We start from the raw sequence: 15,438 nt of genomic DNA on the forward strand, positions 1-15,438 counted from the left end.
GACTTAATTCAGTCAAAGTGATTAAGCAACAGCAACCATCAAAAGAATCAGCAGTCTGCGTAGACAAAAATGTATTTAAATCACAGTTATTACCTGGGAAGGTACAGTACGTCAAAAAACCCACACAGCATGTCCTGCACTGTGGTGTGCTGTTGGCATTCAGAGGATGTGGATTCTCTTTCCTGTTTTACTTCACAGACTGGAAGACCTGGGACTTGAGCAGTTCACTGTGTCGGCCCTGTTCACAAGAATATTTATCCCCACCTGCTTCCTGCTAGTGTGCATTCTGCACTTGCACTATTTTCACGAGCGCTTCCTGCAGCTGACTGACCTGAAGGCTGTGGCTGCGAAGCAGGACTGCACTGTGTACAGGTGAGAGATGAACACACCACAGTTCAGTTCTTATTCAGCCTTTAACAGGTGGGAAGCTTGAAGAAATAGCTTTTACAGAATGTAGCTAAACGGGTAGCAGTTTTATCTGATGAAGGAATAAGAACTCAAATGTTTCAGGATTCCTGCCTTTTTTCAGTTGCCGGGATTTAGAACCTTAAGTGAATTTTTACAATCCGAAAGGATTACAGATCAGAAGACAGTTTGTTATTGCGCTGAATAAGCAATGCATATATCAAATTGAAAAGGCTTTGTGGGATTTTTAACTCTGTAACTTATTATCCATATGTTTGTCCACGTCTTTCAAATCCACTCCATGGCTCATTCTCGATTCTTTGGCAGACCTGCACTCTTCATGCTCTGTCTCTGTGTTTACTACGGCTATGTTTACGAGCTAAAATCTAACATGCTAAAAGAAGCCTCTCATGCCCCTCAGGGTGGGGTGCCAATCCGTTGCATGTTTCCCCCCAGCAGGGCTTATACTGTCGACCTGGCTGGTTCGGACCAAGTTGGGTGAAGTGTTTTACTCAGGGGTTCAACACTGTGTACAGCAGGAATTTAAACCCATAACCCCTCGGTTATCAGTCAAGAGGCTCAGCAAATACTCTGCTGCTGTCACCTCTCCCCCATTTCTGCTAAAAAGGCAAATTACCTTGTGAATAACGTAACTGTGGGAGAAGACACATGAAAAAGCTCCAGCAAACGCAGAACTGAAACTGTGTCAGGATATATTGCTTTTATGTAACACAACCTCAGAGAAATAAAAAAAAAACACTCAGATCTCTCAATATAGGGTTGCAAAGCATTTAACCAATTGCTGAGTTTTAAAAACCATATCAAACCATTTTAATCAAATATTTTTCTTCTGGAGCTATTCAACAGTTTAAGGCCTTAAATTTCTTGGTGTTAAAAAAAAATAATGGCACTGTACTTTTTGTTAAAAAGTACAATGCCATTATGTTTGGAGAATCTTTTCTGATAAAGTGTAGTAATCCTATATGGTTTGATTTTTTCTATTGGTCCGTTTCTTTTTATTTTGTTTCGTACTGTAAATGTGGAAAAAAGGGATTTTGCTGTGCTTTTCCTATACTGTGTGTTACAGAATATGCATGATGTGGACATGCTACAACACATTGGTAGGACAATAGTAGATCAATCAGGGAACTTCAGACCTGCATGTAAGCATAGCCAAAGTCTCCAGTTGAAAGTCCTCACTATTGCCCTGTTTTGCATAAGTAATATTTGGAAACGTCTTTGCCGTGGAGTTTTAACAGTTTACACTCATGGAGAGATTGCATGATCTTCTTCACCATTCAACATCATGCTTTTTTGGGGTTATTGTTAATGAACAGAAATAGTATGAGGAATGCGTAGTTCTCCATCTCAACTGCTCAAGCATTCTCAGATGTTTTGATTTGTTTCATTGTACCCAAGCTTTTTATACATCATTTGAACTGCTGCTTTGCATAAGTGAAGCATTCGCATGATTGATCTAAAAGTCTTAAGCATTTTAAGATTTAAAGAGAAAAGTCTGTAAATTCTGTTTGACAGGGGTCCAGGCTGACCAAATTGCAAATTAAAATGAAACAATCCCTAAGGCCGTAAAATTAATAACAACAACTCAAAAACACATTAAATCGACAAGGTTCATTTCAGTCTCTGGCTACGGCTGAACAAAGTTAATGACTGCTTAAACAATTTTCAGAATTTGTGAGCGATAGAAAGAAAATATAGCCCAGGAGTGTTCAGGACAGGAATTTCAGTCCTCTGTACAATCAGAGCACATTCATTTTCACTGTTAATCCAGGCCAGAGGCAATGTCAGGAGAGTTTTCTTCATCCTATTTTTCAGAAGACTAAAACACTGGATGAATTCATAGCTTTGATCCACAGGCCAATCCAAAATTACTAACCCCGCTCTGGCTGGTGGCTTTGTTGTACCCAATGGAAATCTGCCATCAGGTTTTGTCATTTCTGTTTGTCGATATTTTGCTTCAATCCAGGCTAAGGTCCTCTGAACTGTTGAATACATATTCTGTATACCTGTGGTATTGTATTCTGTATGTCACATGTAAAATGCATTTGAATAACTCTTTCCTTTGGAATGGAGGGTATACAGTGCATAGATCAGTATGCCAATGCATAATGCATGCGCCATTTTTCCATAAAGACAGTTCATTCATACGCTATCCTGCTTTGCCAGTGAAATTTACCTAACCATGCTGTCATTTCTGCATTGCTGTGTTTGTCATGACTCTTTATTCTTCCTTCTGTCTCTCATTTCTTCTTTGCCATCCAATTCCATGTTGCATCGTGTAGCCATGCCAAAGTCAATGGTCGTGTTTATCTGATAATGAATAGGTGGGTACCTGTTTTCTGACTTTCCTGGATATCATGTCAACTTGGAAAAAGAGAATATTTAAATTATTGTCTTCTTTGTATTTTATTCTTAGCAGTTTTATTGTTTGTAGGCTTTGCAGTTTCCATATTTATGTTTTTGTTTCACACAAAATACTGTGACAAAGCATTCACGTTTTGAAGCTATTTAATTTAAACAGACCTTGACTCTGCTTTGTTTTTTTCTATTTAGAGCAATTAATCAATTAATAAAATAATCGTCAAAATAAATATGCAAAAAGATTTAATTTAGTGACAGTGGTAGAGATGTGTCATTTTAATACCTTGAAACGGGTGGGTGGGACTTATTGAAAGTTTGCGTTTTCTGAAAGATGCTAATTTAGTCTGTCTTAATGATTGAATCTGTTTAATCGATTTGAAAGGGCATAGAAAATATGTAAAATTGCTAAAAGCTCACACTTTTTAGATAGGTTAAAAAAGGTAACTATTGTAAATGCAACCCATTTAGATGAAAAGGTGAACCTTTTCTTCAAGGGATTTTGTGCACTGAAAAATATAAATATTAAAACTTGCTAAACATAAATATTATTAGTATTAAAAGTGGCATTATTAGTATTTATACTTAAGCAACAATAATCTTAATAATAAGTGCTGTAGCTTGTTTCATGTCATTCAACATAATTCCCCTCATTGAAAATACAGAAATATTTTAAATTGTGAAAGAAGGGCTCAGTCACAATAATTGGCATGTCCTTATCATGTCCATGATGCAGTTAGATTTTTAATTACCTCTCTTTGCTTTTTAACTTAAACATTGTTTTTTATCTACAATTACCTCCTGGTTTTTTAATGCATCTTGGTTATCCACTTAATCTGTTTAAAATAATGTCCCTTCCAAGAACAGTAATTAAGCTTTAATGACACAAGTTTTTCTTTTTCTGTCAAGATATTAATATTTCCCTACATTCCACATTTTTAAAAGCTTAGGATGTGAGATTACATATAGGCAGAATTTTCAGTAAATGAGTCGGCAAAGAAAATGTAAATGATTTATTGGTTGCTTTAAACATTTTTTTCTCATTGTTGTGAAATGCCATTACAGAAATCTATTTTTAATTATTCCCCTGAGTTCCCTCAAACGTAAAAATACATTTTTAGGAATGTGCAGGATCTCTACTGCAAAAATGATTTATTTTATTTTTTTAAATTCATTCAATAATTAAAAACCTTATTCCTATTATTTCTTACACAAAGAAAGAATGTTCATATCTCTGATGTGCTTGTTTTAATTTTTTCAATCACTGCAAAAGTAACTTTATTCAAGTATAGAATGGATACTTATTCCTCTTTAAGAAAACCTCTAACCCCTTAAAATTGAGGTTTGTCTCCTTTTCTGTCTCAGCTTTACAGCAGCAATGTAACTGCATGCAGACTGTATTGTTCTTGACATGTGCTCTCCTTCTGATCTCTCTTCTTTTTGTCAATTACTGTGAGCAGCATCAAGCAAAAAATATCCACTCATCAGAATGAGTAAGTTTACTGAAGACATGAAATGCCTGCTTTGTTATACAATACTGTCATTTCATGCTTCCAAATCTTAAACTCTGACTATTTTCACTCTTCTGAGGAGGAAATGTCAAGTTTAAGCATTACTATATTACTGCTATTACTATCTGCAACCAAATAACTGTGAGCACCCAACAAAGCATTTACTGTACTCCACGATAGTTTTTCAAGTCTGCAGAAAAAGCTCATTTCTTACACTTGTAATTTAGGTTTGTTATGCTCAAGCAGCACTTTAATGGCATAGAATGAAAAGCGCTGAAGGTCGATTCATGAATCTGCTTGTCATTCATTACAGTGACGTTTGGGGACACGTGGCTAGGCCTTGCCATTGACACAGTGCTCCTGTCTTCTCAGGCTGGTCCACCAGGATGGCAGCTTGGCAGACATCACCATGCTGAGCTCCAGCCTCGACCCAGCGAGGAAGGAGGAGGAGGAAGATGCGTCTCAGGAAGCAGGAGGGGAAAAGCCCAACGAGAAGGAGCTGCTAGATGAGGGCAGCAAAGGAGAGAGTAGACACTGCAGTGTAGGAACAGAGACGACGACTGAGGACACATCAGGTACGGTAGCTCATTTTAAGTGCCAGTCGTCACCGCCTCTGTGTTTCTTCTCTCCTGTCAAGACGATTTGGCGTAGGTCGTATTGCGTCAAAGGTCAGAGGTCTTGTTATTAAATGCTGTCCGAAAAGAATCCAATCGTTGGATTTTTTTTTTCGTGGTCTGTGGCGTGATGACAAGGTCACTTACTGTAGGTTATTTAAATTCTGTAAATATAATTGACCTTTGATGAATTCCAGCAGTGTTATAATATCTCAATAGATAGTAGCTACTGAGTAGTTTTTATAGGTATTTTCTCTGCATCGGCTGTAGGTTTCAGTTCAAGTGTCAAGCTCAGAAGTATATCCACACATTGGCAAGAGGAGGCAGAAACAAAGCACAGCACCCCAACAAAATTCTGAATCAAAGGGTTATGTGAGATTGTGAGGTCCAAGATATAATCACTTTGTACTTTCCAGCTGAATTGAAACCATGTTTACTGCATTATCTTGCTATGAAACACCGGATTTATCTTGAAAAGTTTCAATATAAAACATGCCGGAGAAAATATCTTCTACTGAAAACAAAACATTTCTGCAGTACCTGACAAAAGCTGTCGGTAAAATATCAGGAGTTTTTCCGTTGAATTTCAGATCTCAAGAATAAATGGCATTTGGTGATAGATCGTCTGACCGTCCTTTTCCTGAAGTTTCTTGAATACTTTCACAAACTGCAGTTGTTCATCTGGTGGCTCTTAGAACTGCACATCATTAAAATTGTGTCATCATACATCATCTGGGTTACGGTCAAGGAGGTGAGTACATAACCTGACAGACTTGTGACTCGCAGAAGGCAGAAAAGACAATAAAAACCTGCTGTAAAGTCAAAGCAAATTGTACCGAAGAAATTCTAAAAAATGTGCTACCGGCAACTTTCAGCCCTTTCTGTTTTTCCTTTGGCAACTATGCTCTGAGAATTCTGTCTCTGTATTGTGTGGCTACAGATAATGTTACCAAAATAGACAAACATCTTACACAGAACATATTTCAGACTTTTAAGAGCAAGTGGTGACTTTGACTTCAAGGTTATGTGAATATTAATAAGCTCAAAATCAAGAAATGGTCTTTTAATCAAGACCGTTTCTTGTTTTTTGGGAAGAACCTTAAAATCAGGCTTCTAATTTCACTTCTTTATGTGTAGTGCTGACGTTAGGAGCTACGTATAGCTGTTTCTGCCTCTTATGGCTCATCAGCTGACCCAGCTATTGTATCTCTGACAGGTGAAACAGACATACAGTATATAAGTATCTAATTGAACCTCATGGTTCCTCAACACCTGATTAAGAATAAAGCAAGTATATAGGGAAATATTACCTAGTTTAGTGGTGCAGATCACAAAAAAACACTACTTAGTGTAACTCACTCTGTTGCTTGAGAAATATTTTGCTTTTTTGCAGACTCAGCCTAACATTAATTATTGGTAGAATAGCTCCTGCTTAATCTGGCCTTACTTCTTGTGCTCTTTGGTCCCACAGAACACAATTTACTTGAACTCTATGAAAGCAGGATGATGCCTTGTGCGTATATATAGAAAAACGGCATTCATGCTTCAACTGCAGGCTTATGACCAACATTAGTGAGCCTATAGAGATATGCTACAGTATATGCTCCATATGATGACCAGATCCTCCTTCTAATATTCCACTATTATTAAAGGGGAACTGCAATGCTATTTTCATATTCCATATTTTCCATAGAAATAATCAACATTGATGAGTGCATTTCAAGCCGCAAAAAAAAGTAAAATGTAGACAGTAACTTGTAAAACCTCCAATTTACATCACAGAATAGATTAAATTTCCAGGTGTGCGCAGCTCCATATTCTGTGATTCAGAACGAGGCAACAAATCTTCTGGTGATGCGTTGCAGCCCTATTACATTGTAAACAAGCAAGCTTGTGAATTCATCACATTTCCTATAACGAATTTGTTTTGTTAGTGACATTAAATAACTGGTCTGAGAAACTGGGGCTGCAGTTCCCCTTTCATTAATTTCATTACCAAGATTTAATAACTGGTTTAAGAAATTGGGACTGTGGTTCCCCTTTACCATCAATCAGAGGGGAGCTGGGTATAGAAACTGGCTATGATCGCTGACCAATTGCTGCATTAGCTTAGAAACCACAATCCCCATAAAACTCAAATGGGTGACTTCCTGCTAGCTGTGGTGACGTCAGGCAGGTCCCTTCCCCAACTCTGTTATCACAGGAGCGTGCAGAAGGAAATCACACAGATTCCCTCCTTCAAAAGTTTATTTTCTAAAAAACAAAAATTGAAAGTATCATGGGAGCTCTGTCCAGAGGAATTCACATGCACAGTATGTACTTCAGTATTATTAAACTCCTAAACATTGACATCTCTTTAAACTACATTTAAAACCTCTATTAAGTAAAATCTCAGGTTTACTGACCTAACCTAAAATCAGAAAATCGTAAGAAATTCACAGGGTGGCTCAGGGCAGTATCATAACTTAACATCCTGTGCCACCATCTCCTCACCTGGTGACACATGCAAGTTGATGTTAAGACAAATGTTAATTTCGTACATACATACTGTATTAACATACAGTTAATAGTTCAGGTGGGGAGCTGCGTCAGCATGCGTAGGCTGCAAAGGAACAAGTAATAGGTTTATTCCATGCTGAAAAAAAGAAGAAAGAAAACACAACGTTTCGGCCGTGGAGCCTTCTTCAGGTGTGTGGCTGAAGAAGTCTGAAGAATGCTCCACGGTCGAAATGTTGTGTTTTTTTTCTTCTTTTTTTCAGCATACAGTTAATACTGACCCAATTGCATTTACCTTGCCATTTATATGCATTAAATGCTTTAATAAATATGGGAACAAATTATTTGTATCTATTTGGTGCGCATTGGTCATTGTTAAGCAGTAAGGATTCAGCCATGGCGTTTTTGGGCTATCCTGTCATTAACTGGGCTGGTTTGAATCCCAACAATGGCATCTGGTACAGCTCCAGCCTCGTGAACCTGCTTGCTAAGGATTTGAAGCCTAATGTTCTAGCCCTGTCTCACTCTGCTGATACATAGAGCAGCAGGTAATCACTAACATTACCAATTGAGTGTCTAACTCAGGCCCACAGGCAAGATAAGGTTGCTGGGTGGAAATGAAAACAGAGTGCAGCCAACTTCTGCAACAGGCCAGCATTCATGGTCCTAAATGTCATGTAGCTTTCCACATCGGTCAGTCATGGCATCTTGCAGATGAACGAGACGAGTCAACAATGCGGTGTTTTCATTGGGCTGGGATGTGGACAATTCGCAAGCCTCATGACATCTTTGCACAGGATGAAATTCCACAAAATTTTGTACACTTCTGCAGACTTGTCACTAATTGAGAAACAGCTCTGACAGTATTTTTCCACATGCTAAAGTGTGCTCTTAGTCTTTATGTTTAATTCAGATTGTTAATGTAATAAATGATGACGGTTTATTGCATGTTTTCCTGCAAAAGGCTATCTTTGCATTTTTATTTTTAACTATATATTTTTGCTAAATACATTGACAACATGAGCCTCTCACAGATGAAATAGAATCACTTTTGGGAGTTTCATTCTCATTTACACCATATGCATTTAAAAGTAATGTTTAAAGGTAAACATGTATTTATCATGAGGGCCACAGCATTGTGTGCTCTGTGGTAAAAAAACCATCAGATACGTTTTTGTGTCAATGCCTGGTGACCCTCTCACTGTACAGTACTGTATGTCCTGCATGGTAGTTTTACTTATGTTTTTTGCACATGTAGTTTAAAATCACTTCACACAAACATTCTGTGTAACATTTTCGTCATTATTATTCCATTATGTTTCAGGTTTCCTTGTTCAATTACGCCTTCTTAATATGCTGGGCTTTTGCTCTTCCATATAGTCAGTTTCGTCCCTTGGCTTCAAGTATCTGTACTGTGTGGACCTGTGTGATAATTGTCTGCAAAATGTTGTACCAGCTGGGATCTATTCAACCTCCTACCTACTCTAAAAATTGTTCAATGGTACGTATTCTGAATAACAGCAAAGAGTGTCTACAACACGTTTAATAGATTTTAGAGAATGTATTTTGAATGTATCATAAATATATAATATAAATAAATAATATAGTTTGCATTTAGTTATTACAAGTTTTAATTTTGATACAGATGATGTAGATTCTAAGCATATATTTTGTGATCCATATCACTACAGAGCTTGATCATTCTGGTTCAGTTTTTAAGAACGTCATTGCTGTACATTTATTCAGATCACAAGTATAATAATCACAATTATAGAAGTTAGTCACTGAACCGTGTGTTTTTTGTGATTATTACATTATTACATGATACAGGAGCAACAACAGAAAAAAAAAGTTATTGGAAGATTTTATTTTATTGAAGGATCATCATTACAGTAACAGATATCTGGTGCACTGGCCCTGGCAATATGGAGGGGACTGATGTAGTTTTCTGTTTCAAGCTTCCTGCCAGATATGAGTCTATCCACCCATCCATTTTATAACCACTTTATCCAATACAGAGTCGTGAGGGGAGACGAAGCCTACCCCAGCAGTAGGATGTGTCTGTAACTCAATTAAATGTCTATTTCATCATAAATGGATTTCACTCATTTTTAGAATAGTTACCCAAGTAATTATGAATATTCTGTTTTTTCAGCCGGTGAATTATACCGAGGAACAGAAAAAGGAAATGAGTAAATCACTTCTTTACAACGGTTCTATTGATCCAACAAACTGGGTTGGTCTGAAGAAGTCTGATCCTCTTCTGGGATACCTCAGGGTACGTGAAGTGCTTTTTAGCTAACTTTGAAAATGCACAAGGGTAAAACAATGGAAAAGAGTCGGGCCAGAAAGAACTACTATTGCATTTGGTGAACTGTATATAATGGCTGCTTTCAAAATGCACTGCCTATGAGAAAATATTGCATGAACACAATTCTGTTATAATTGTGTAGCTCGAATCTTTAACCACAACATTGCCAATTTCTGTAATGGTTGTAGTGTAGCTGATTTTTGTATTTTGAAACATGATTTGAGTTTCAGGTATTAACAAGTGCATTAATTAGATTATATTGTCTCTCACACTGCATTTTTACTGTATCTAGAACAACCTCTTGATGCTGGCAATCTTGGCTTTTGAAGTGACAATTTATCGACACCAGGAATACTATAGATTAAGAAACAATCTTACAGCTCCTGTCACCAAGACCATCTTTCATGATATTACAAGACAACACTTGGATGATGGAATTTTAAACTGTGCTAAATATTTCATTAACTACTTCTTCTACAAATTTGGTTTGGAGGTAAGTCATCCACTTTTTTATGGGTTTTTGTGATCAGGAAAATCTCACAGTTTAATACTAAATCTGTGTAGCAGTAACAACTCACACTAAAAATAGATAATCTCTTTGGTGTTAGTCATAAAGAGATCTCAGTATATTAAAAATACTAACAAATCTTTTAGAAAGCCTTTTTCTTATAACCGATTGTAAGCAATCTATTAACATGTCATTAATTGTCTCTATAATGGTGGTAGAATGTTAAAAAAAATTGTAGCATTTGCCTTTCTGCTCTAATGTAATGTTTTAATCTTTTGGTGATACAGCCCTGAGTTCCATCTGTATTTGTTTGTCCAACAGTATCAGCTGGGCACAGCTAGGAAAATGAATATCATTTTATCTGACTTTTGATGAGCTTGGCATGTGTCGTCCTTTACTGTTGAGCCCAAAGATAAAAACCTCTGACCGCGATCAAGGAAGAGTTACCGAATCAATGTACTTTCTCTCTGGTTTTATTTAAGACGTGCTTCCTCATGGCAATCAATGTGATTGGGCAACGAATGGACTTCTATGCGATGCTCCATGCGTTCTGTTTAATCGCTGTTATGTACCGACGCCGGAGAAAAGCCATAGCAGAAATCTGGCCCAAGTACTGCTACTTTCTGGCTTGCATGCTGACTTTCCAGTACTTCCTCTGTATTGGTATTCCTCCAGCAGCTTGCAAAGGTACAGTGTGGTCATGTCACGTCACGTCACGTCCTGACGGTCCTGCTTATCCACTTTCCCACAAACATTTTATGTCAACAAGAGTTGAAGAGTTATTGATTTTGCATCAATCCATGCAACCTACAGTACCGTGCATAAACTAGTCATAACCAATCCTATGGCAGAGATGAGTGAATCTGGCCCCTTTCCTTCTCTGTCAGGTCTGGGTTCCTTGATCTTGATCACCTTGATCAATTAATGAAACTGGAATTGAATGCCATGGACTGCAAGAGCTCAGTGGTCCTACCCCTGTGTGTGACAATGGTCTCAGTTAAGAAATGGCCAGAACACGCCCACACAGTGTTTGGCTGATTGGTACCCATATACTGTATAGTACATGCTGCATGTGTGAATGTACAGGACATCAGCTTCTGTATGTGCGCTGAACCTCCTTTTTATTCTTTCTCAGATTACCCCTGGAGATTTCCAAGCTCCACTACGGACTCCAATGTTATAAAATGGCTTTACATCCCCGATTTCCATACACAACCAAATCCGCTTTTTCTTGTCTGTAAGTATGGAGAATGCCTGTAGAAATGACTTCCTTGTGAAAGTGCCTTGGTACTAACTGATAAGTTATGCATTTAAGAGCAATTGTACAGCAATAAGTCTTATTGTAGACTGATATGTTTTACATCTACAGTATTATGTAATGGAAATGGTATATAGAACCAGAGAACTGTCTGTGTGGAAAGAGAATACTTGGGGTTATTGTACATTGAAGTACATTTTAGTCAATGAACTTGTTAGAGACTTTTGAACCAGCAACAACAGTAAAGAACACACACCGAGCAAGTGTGACATCTTGATATTTTTTTTTGATAAACATGCTCATAAAAAAGGATCCATACTCAAACTGCAGAGAGTAGGCGCTCAAGGCAATGTCTGTTTTAGATTCCTAACTGTTGGAAGGATAGAAAGGATTTTTATTACCTGTGAATAATAAAAATAAGAAGGGTAAAATCTCCGACTGGGCTGATGTACTGTAAATAATGTTACAATGGGGATTTACTTTAGGAACACTGCACTTTCTAATTTATGTCGGTGATCTAGATTCTGGTATAGTTATGAAACTTAAAATTTGTTCATGAAAGCAAAACAGGAGATTATCAAAGAAGCTACAAAGGAATTTTTGAGAAAACTAAGACCTAATTTACAGTATAATATCGTGTAGCACATTAGAAAAACGACATTCTTTGTTAAAACAATGTTCTTTCTTAAAAACAGCCAGGGTGTGGGTTCCAGCAACATGGCGGGTAGCTGGTTCCGTACTTCCACAAGTGCTTATGTGACGAAGTGCCTGCTTTTCCTCACACTGAAAAGCACTTCCACTGGGTTCCCACTTGTGCCTTCTGATGTGTGTGTTTCGTTGTGGAGTCCACTGGGTCAAAATCCCATAACACCTTTGTGGTTCTTAAATACAATGCTTGAAGCAGTTCCCCCCACCGTTCTTCTCTGCTCAAATTGTGGTATTATTTATGATGTTATTTAGCAACCTTAAATAAATAAATAATAGCAAGCATTCCTGAACTATTTCTTAAACAATCCAGTGTTCTTGAAAAGGTTCAGAATGATAGCTCCCTATTTTGATGTTCCCCAGACGACTTCATGCTGCTGCTCTGTGCCTCCTTGCAAAGACACGTCTTTGAGGACGAGAACAGGGCCGCAGTCCGCATCATGGCTGGGGATAACGTAGAGATCTGCAGGGACCTGGACGCTGCCTCTTTCAGCCAGCACAACCCCGTCCCCGACTTCATTCACTGCAGGTGAAGCGAGACGGCCCCTTCCCCCCTGGCCCTGCTGCTCTTTAAGCCTCACTGATGGTAGACATTGCCCGTTCTCCCTCCAAGTGTCCGGCATCACTGAAAACAGAAGAGGGCGGGTTTAAAGGTCTTCTTGACGTGACTTTTAGAAATGACGTTGCTTTGAAAATTCAGATTTCTGCCGTTCCCTGGAAACGGCAGAAAAATGAATCTGAGGCCGTTTCCACAAGGCATTAGGACAAGGACAAAATCTGTGGAGAGATGTGAGAATAGACTATGGACAGAGCTCTGAAGAAATGCTTTCTGCGTTTTATGTGACATCTGTGCCATTTTACTGTGTTTATTACTGTATGTATAAAATGGTGGTCAGAATTATCAGTGAATCTTGGAACAAAAATCTTCAACTGTTAACGAGCTCTTAATTCAAATAACATGCATGTTTTGCTGGTTTTCTCATTAATGTGCTTATTTATAAGCGTCTGCAGGATCCATATATATTTACTTGCATTTTATGGATTTTAATCTAAGTTAGAACTTGAGTGGCTTTATATTTGTTTTTCGCTTCTCCATAGTTTCCAGATTTTATTCCATGTGGATTAGTGAGAAAAACGTGTTAATATTAGCTTTCTGTCTGAACACCATTTTCTTCTCTAAGTGCTTCCTTAGGTAAATTGTTTTAAATGTAAGCTGTATCAGATCTTCTCTGGTCACCACTGCATTAAGGCAGAGGGAAATCTCATCACCTGCTGGTCTCCATAATTGAGTATTTACACATTACATGTTTCGATATGTGGAGTGGGAAGGGATTTATTATGCAATCCATCACAAGCATTTCAGAAGTGCATTTTTGAGACCTACAGCTGCACTTGTTTGCTCATTTGTTTTATATCCAATTACATATACTGCATATATATATAGAAAAAAAGATCTATATTTCACAATCATCTCATCCATTGTACACTCATATCTTCCAGCTGGTGCACTATTTTATTTCAGATAATTCAATAAATAGCTTTTAAATATTGAGAGAGGCTCTGCTGACATGAGTGAGCTTAAACAGCAGTGACACCCATCCATTTCACCCCATCAACACAAGGCCAAGCTTAGACATTTCCATTTCATCAAACCATTCTAACAATGTACTCTACCGATGTGGTATCTCCTATTTTTTTAAAAGCCAATAAAAATAATAGATTATATTCTTTCAGTAAGACAGAGCTTAAAGATGAAGCTTAAAGATTAAAGTCCTTAGTGCGCTCTAACTGTAAATTATCCCTCTTTATTCCTGATGGATCTTTCTTCTTGAAAGCCTTGAACCAAGGATTCAATTTCTGAGTGATATAAGCCACCATAAAAAACATATGTACAATCATATATACAGTATTGTATTTCCCTGAAGGACAACTGCTCTTAAATGTTTGAAAGTAGTTGAACATATTGCTGACAGCACCGTCTCTATCAGAGGAGCTGACTTTGCCTTGGGGTTTCTTGATTCCTAGGTCTTACCTGGACATGCTGAAGGTGATAATGTTCAGCTATCTCTTCTGGTTTGTGCTCACCATCATCTTCATCACCGGCACGACTCGAATCAGCATATTTTGCATGGGCTACCTGGTCGCCTGCTTCTATTTCCTGCTCTTTGGTGGCGATCTCTTGCTGAAGCCAATTAAGAGCATCCTCCACTACTGGGACTTCCTCATTGCCTACAACGTGTTTGTGATAACCATGAAGAATGTGTTGTCTGTAAGTACCCCAGCACAAAGGCCAGAAGCACTTTCTGGAGAACACTGCTCAGTGCAATTGAAAGTACGCGAAGGCATGGAGTCTGTTAATCGAGACAAGAGTTTCATTCTTGAAATCAGGTGTATTCAGAATTATAAAGTATATCTCTTAAGAGTGAGAGGCACCGCTTTTAAAAATACAGTAAACAGTACCGTTATCTTGAACTTTCAGCAAATGTAATATATACAGTATATATTAAATATTGAATTTGAAATTGATGTTTACTGTGAATGTACACCAAAACGGTCCTTTCCTTGAACTGATAAAATAAATTTATTTAGTCTAAATAAAATAAAATATAGCAGTGAAGAAAAGGCAGCATGCAAATCGTCTAATTAGTTTTGAGCGGAGTGCAGCTTCAGCGTGCAGGCGGAAAAAAGAGCAGGCCAATTCCATGCTGAAAAGTAGAAAGAAATTAAAACTGCGATGTTTCAGCTAATGAGCGCTCAAACCTAACAAAGGCTCAACAGATAAATTTTCTCTGTGGAATTTCACCTCGACGGTACAGTACATCATCCAATTACAGGGGAATTGATTATTTTTAACCATTAAATCATTTAATCATTTTTATGCTCTTTCTGTGTCATAAAATATTAAAATCGAGTTTAGTCAATGATGATTTTATTTTCAATCTGGTGAAGTTTTGTCTCTGCTTATTTCTCAGATAGTGGCCTGCGGGTACATCAATGCCTTGGTTGAAAACAATTGCTGGTTAATCCAGTTATTCAGTCTGGCCTGCACGATAAAAGACTATTCACGTCGTAAGTAAATTTCAGTTGATTATTGTCATATAGTGCTCATATGTTTGAATGAACTGTAGTGGCATCTATTGTATGCGGTCTCTTACTGTAGATTAGTATCTAAAGTAAATAATTTGTCTTGTATGCTCTGCCCTACTTGTTTAAACTCTCATATTTGTAAGGACAGCTTTAGGACTGTAACA

General features: G+C 37.7%; 1 protein-coding gene across 9 annotated transcripts in view; it reads left to right on the forward strand.

Annotated features, from left to right (window-relative positions):
- The window catches only part of piezo2b (piezo-type mechanosensitive ion channel component 2b), a 207,215-nt gene that overhangs the window by 156,748 nt on the left and 35,029 nt on the right, over positions 1-15,438 (forward strand). For 7 of the 9 annotated variants that reach the window (XM_088918201.1, XM_088918192.1, XM_088918196.1 and 4 more), the window contains 13 exons: positions 199-372; positions 2,709-2,750; positions 4,245-4,277; positions 4,668-4,870; positions 5,500-5,660; positions 8,730-8,906; positions 9,561-9,683; positions 10,009-10,209; positions 10,707-10,911; positions 11,360-11,461; positions 12,551-12,716; positions 14,213-14,456; positions 15,160-15,256. In XM_088918201.1, coding sequence (XP_088774327.1) covers positions 199-372; positions 2,709-2,750; positions 4,245-4,277; positions 4,668-4,870; positions 5,500-5,660; positions 8,730-8,906; positions 9,561-9,683; positions 10,009-10,209; positions 10,707-10,911; positions 11,360-11,461; positions 12,551-12,716; positions 14,213-14,456; positions 15,160-15,256 — 1,928 coding nt within the window. The remainder of the gene's footprint in view (positions 1-198; positions 373-2,708; positions 2,751-4,244; positions 4,278-4,667; positions 4,871-5,499; positions 5,661-8,729; positions 8,907-9,560; positions 9,684-10,008; positions 10,210-10,706; positions 10,912-11,359; positions 11,462-12,550; positions 12,717-14,212; positions 14,457-15,159; positions 15,257-15,438) is intronic. The other 2 variants (XM_088918197.1, XM_088918194.1) reach the window with 2 other exon arrangements.

This window comes from Atractosteus spatula, chromosome 6 (assembly GCF_055471065.1).
Source record: "Atractosteus spatula isolate fAtrSpa1 chromosome 6, fAtrSpa1.hap1, whole genome shotgun sequence".
In the NCBI taxonomy this organism is placed as follows: Eukaryota; Metazoa; Chordata; class Actinopteri; order Semionotiformes; family Lepisosteidae; genus Atractosteus; species Atractosteus spatula.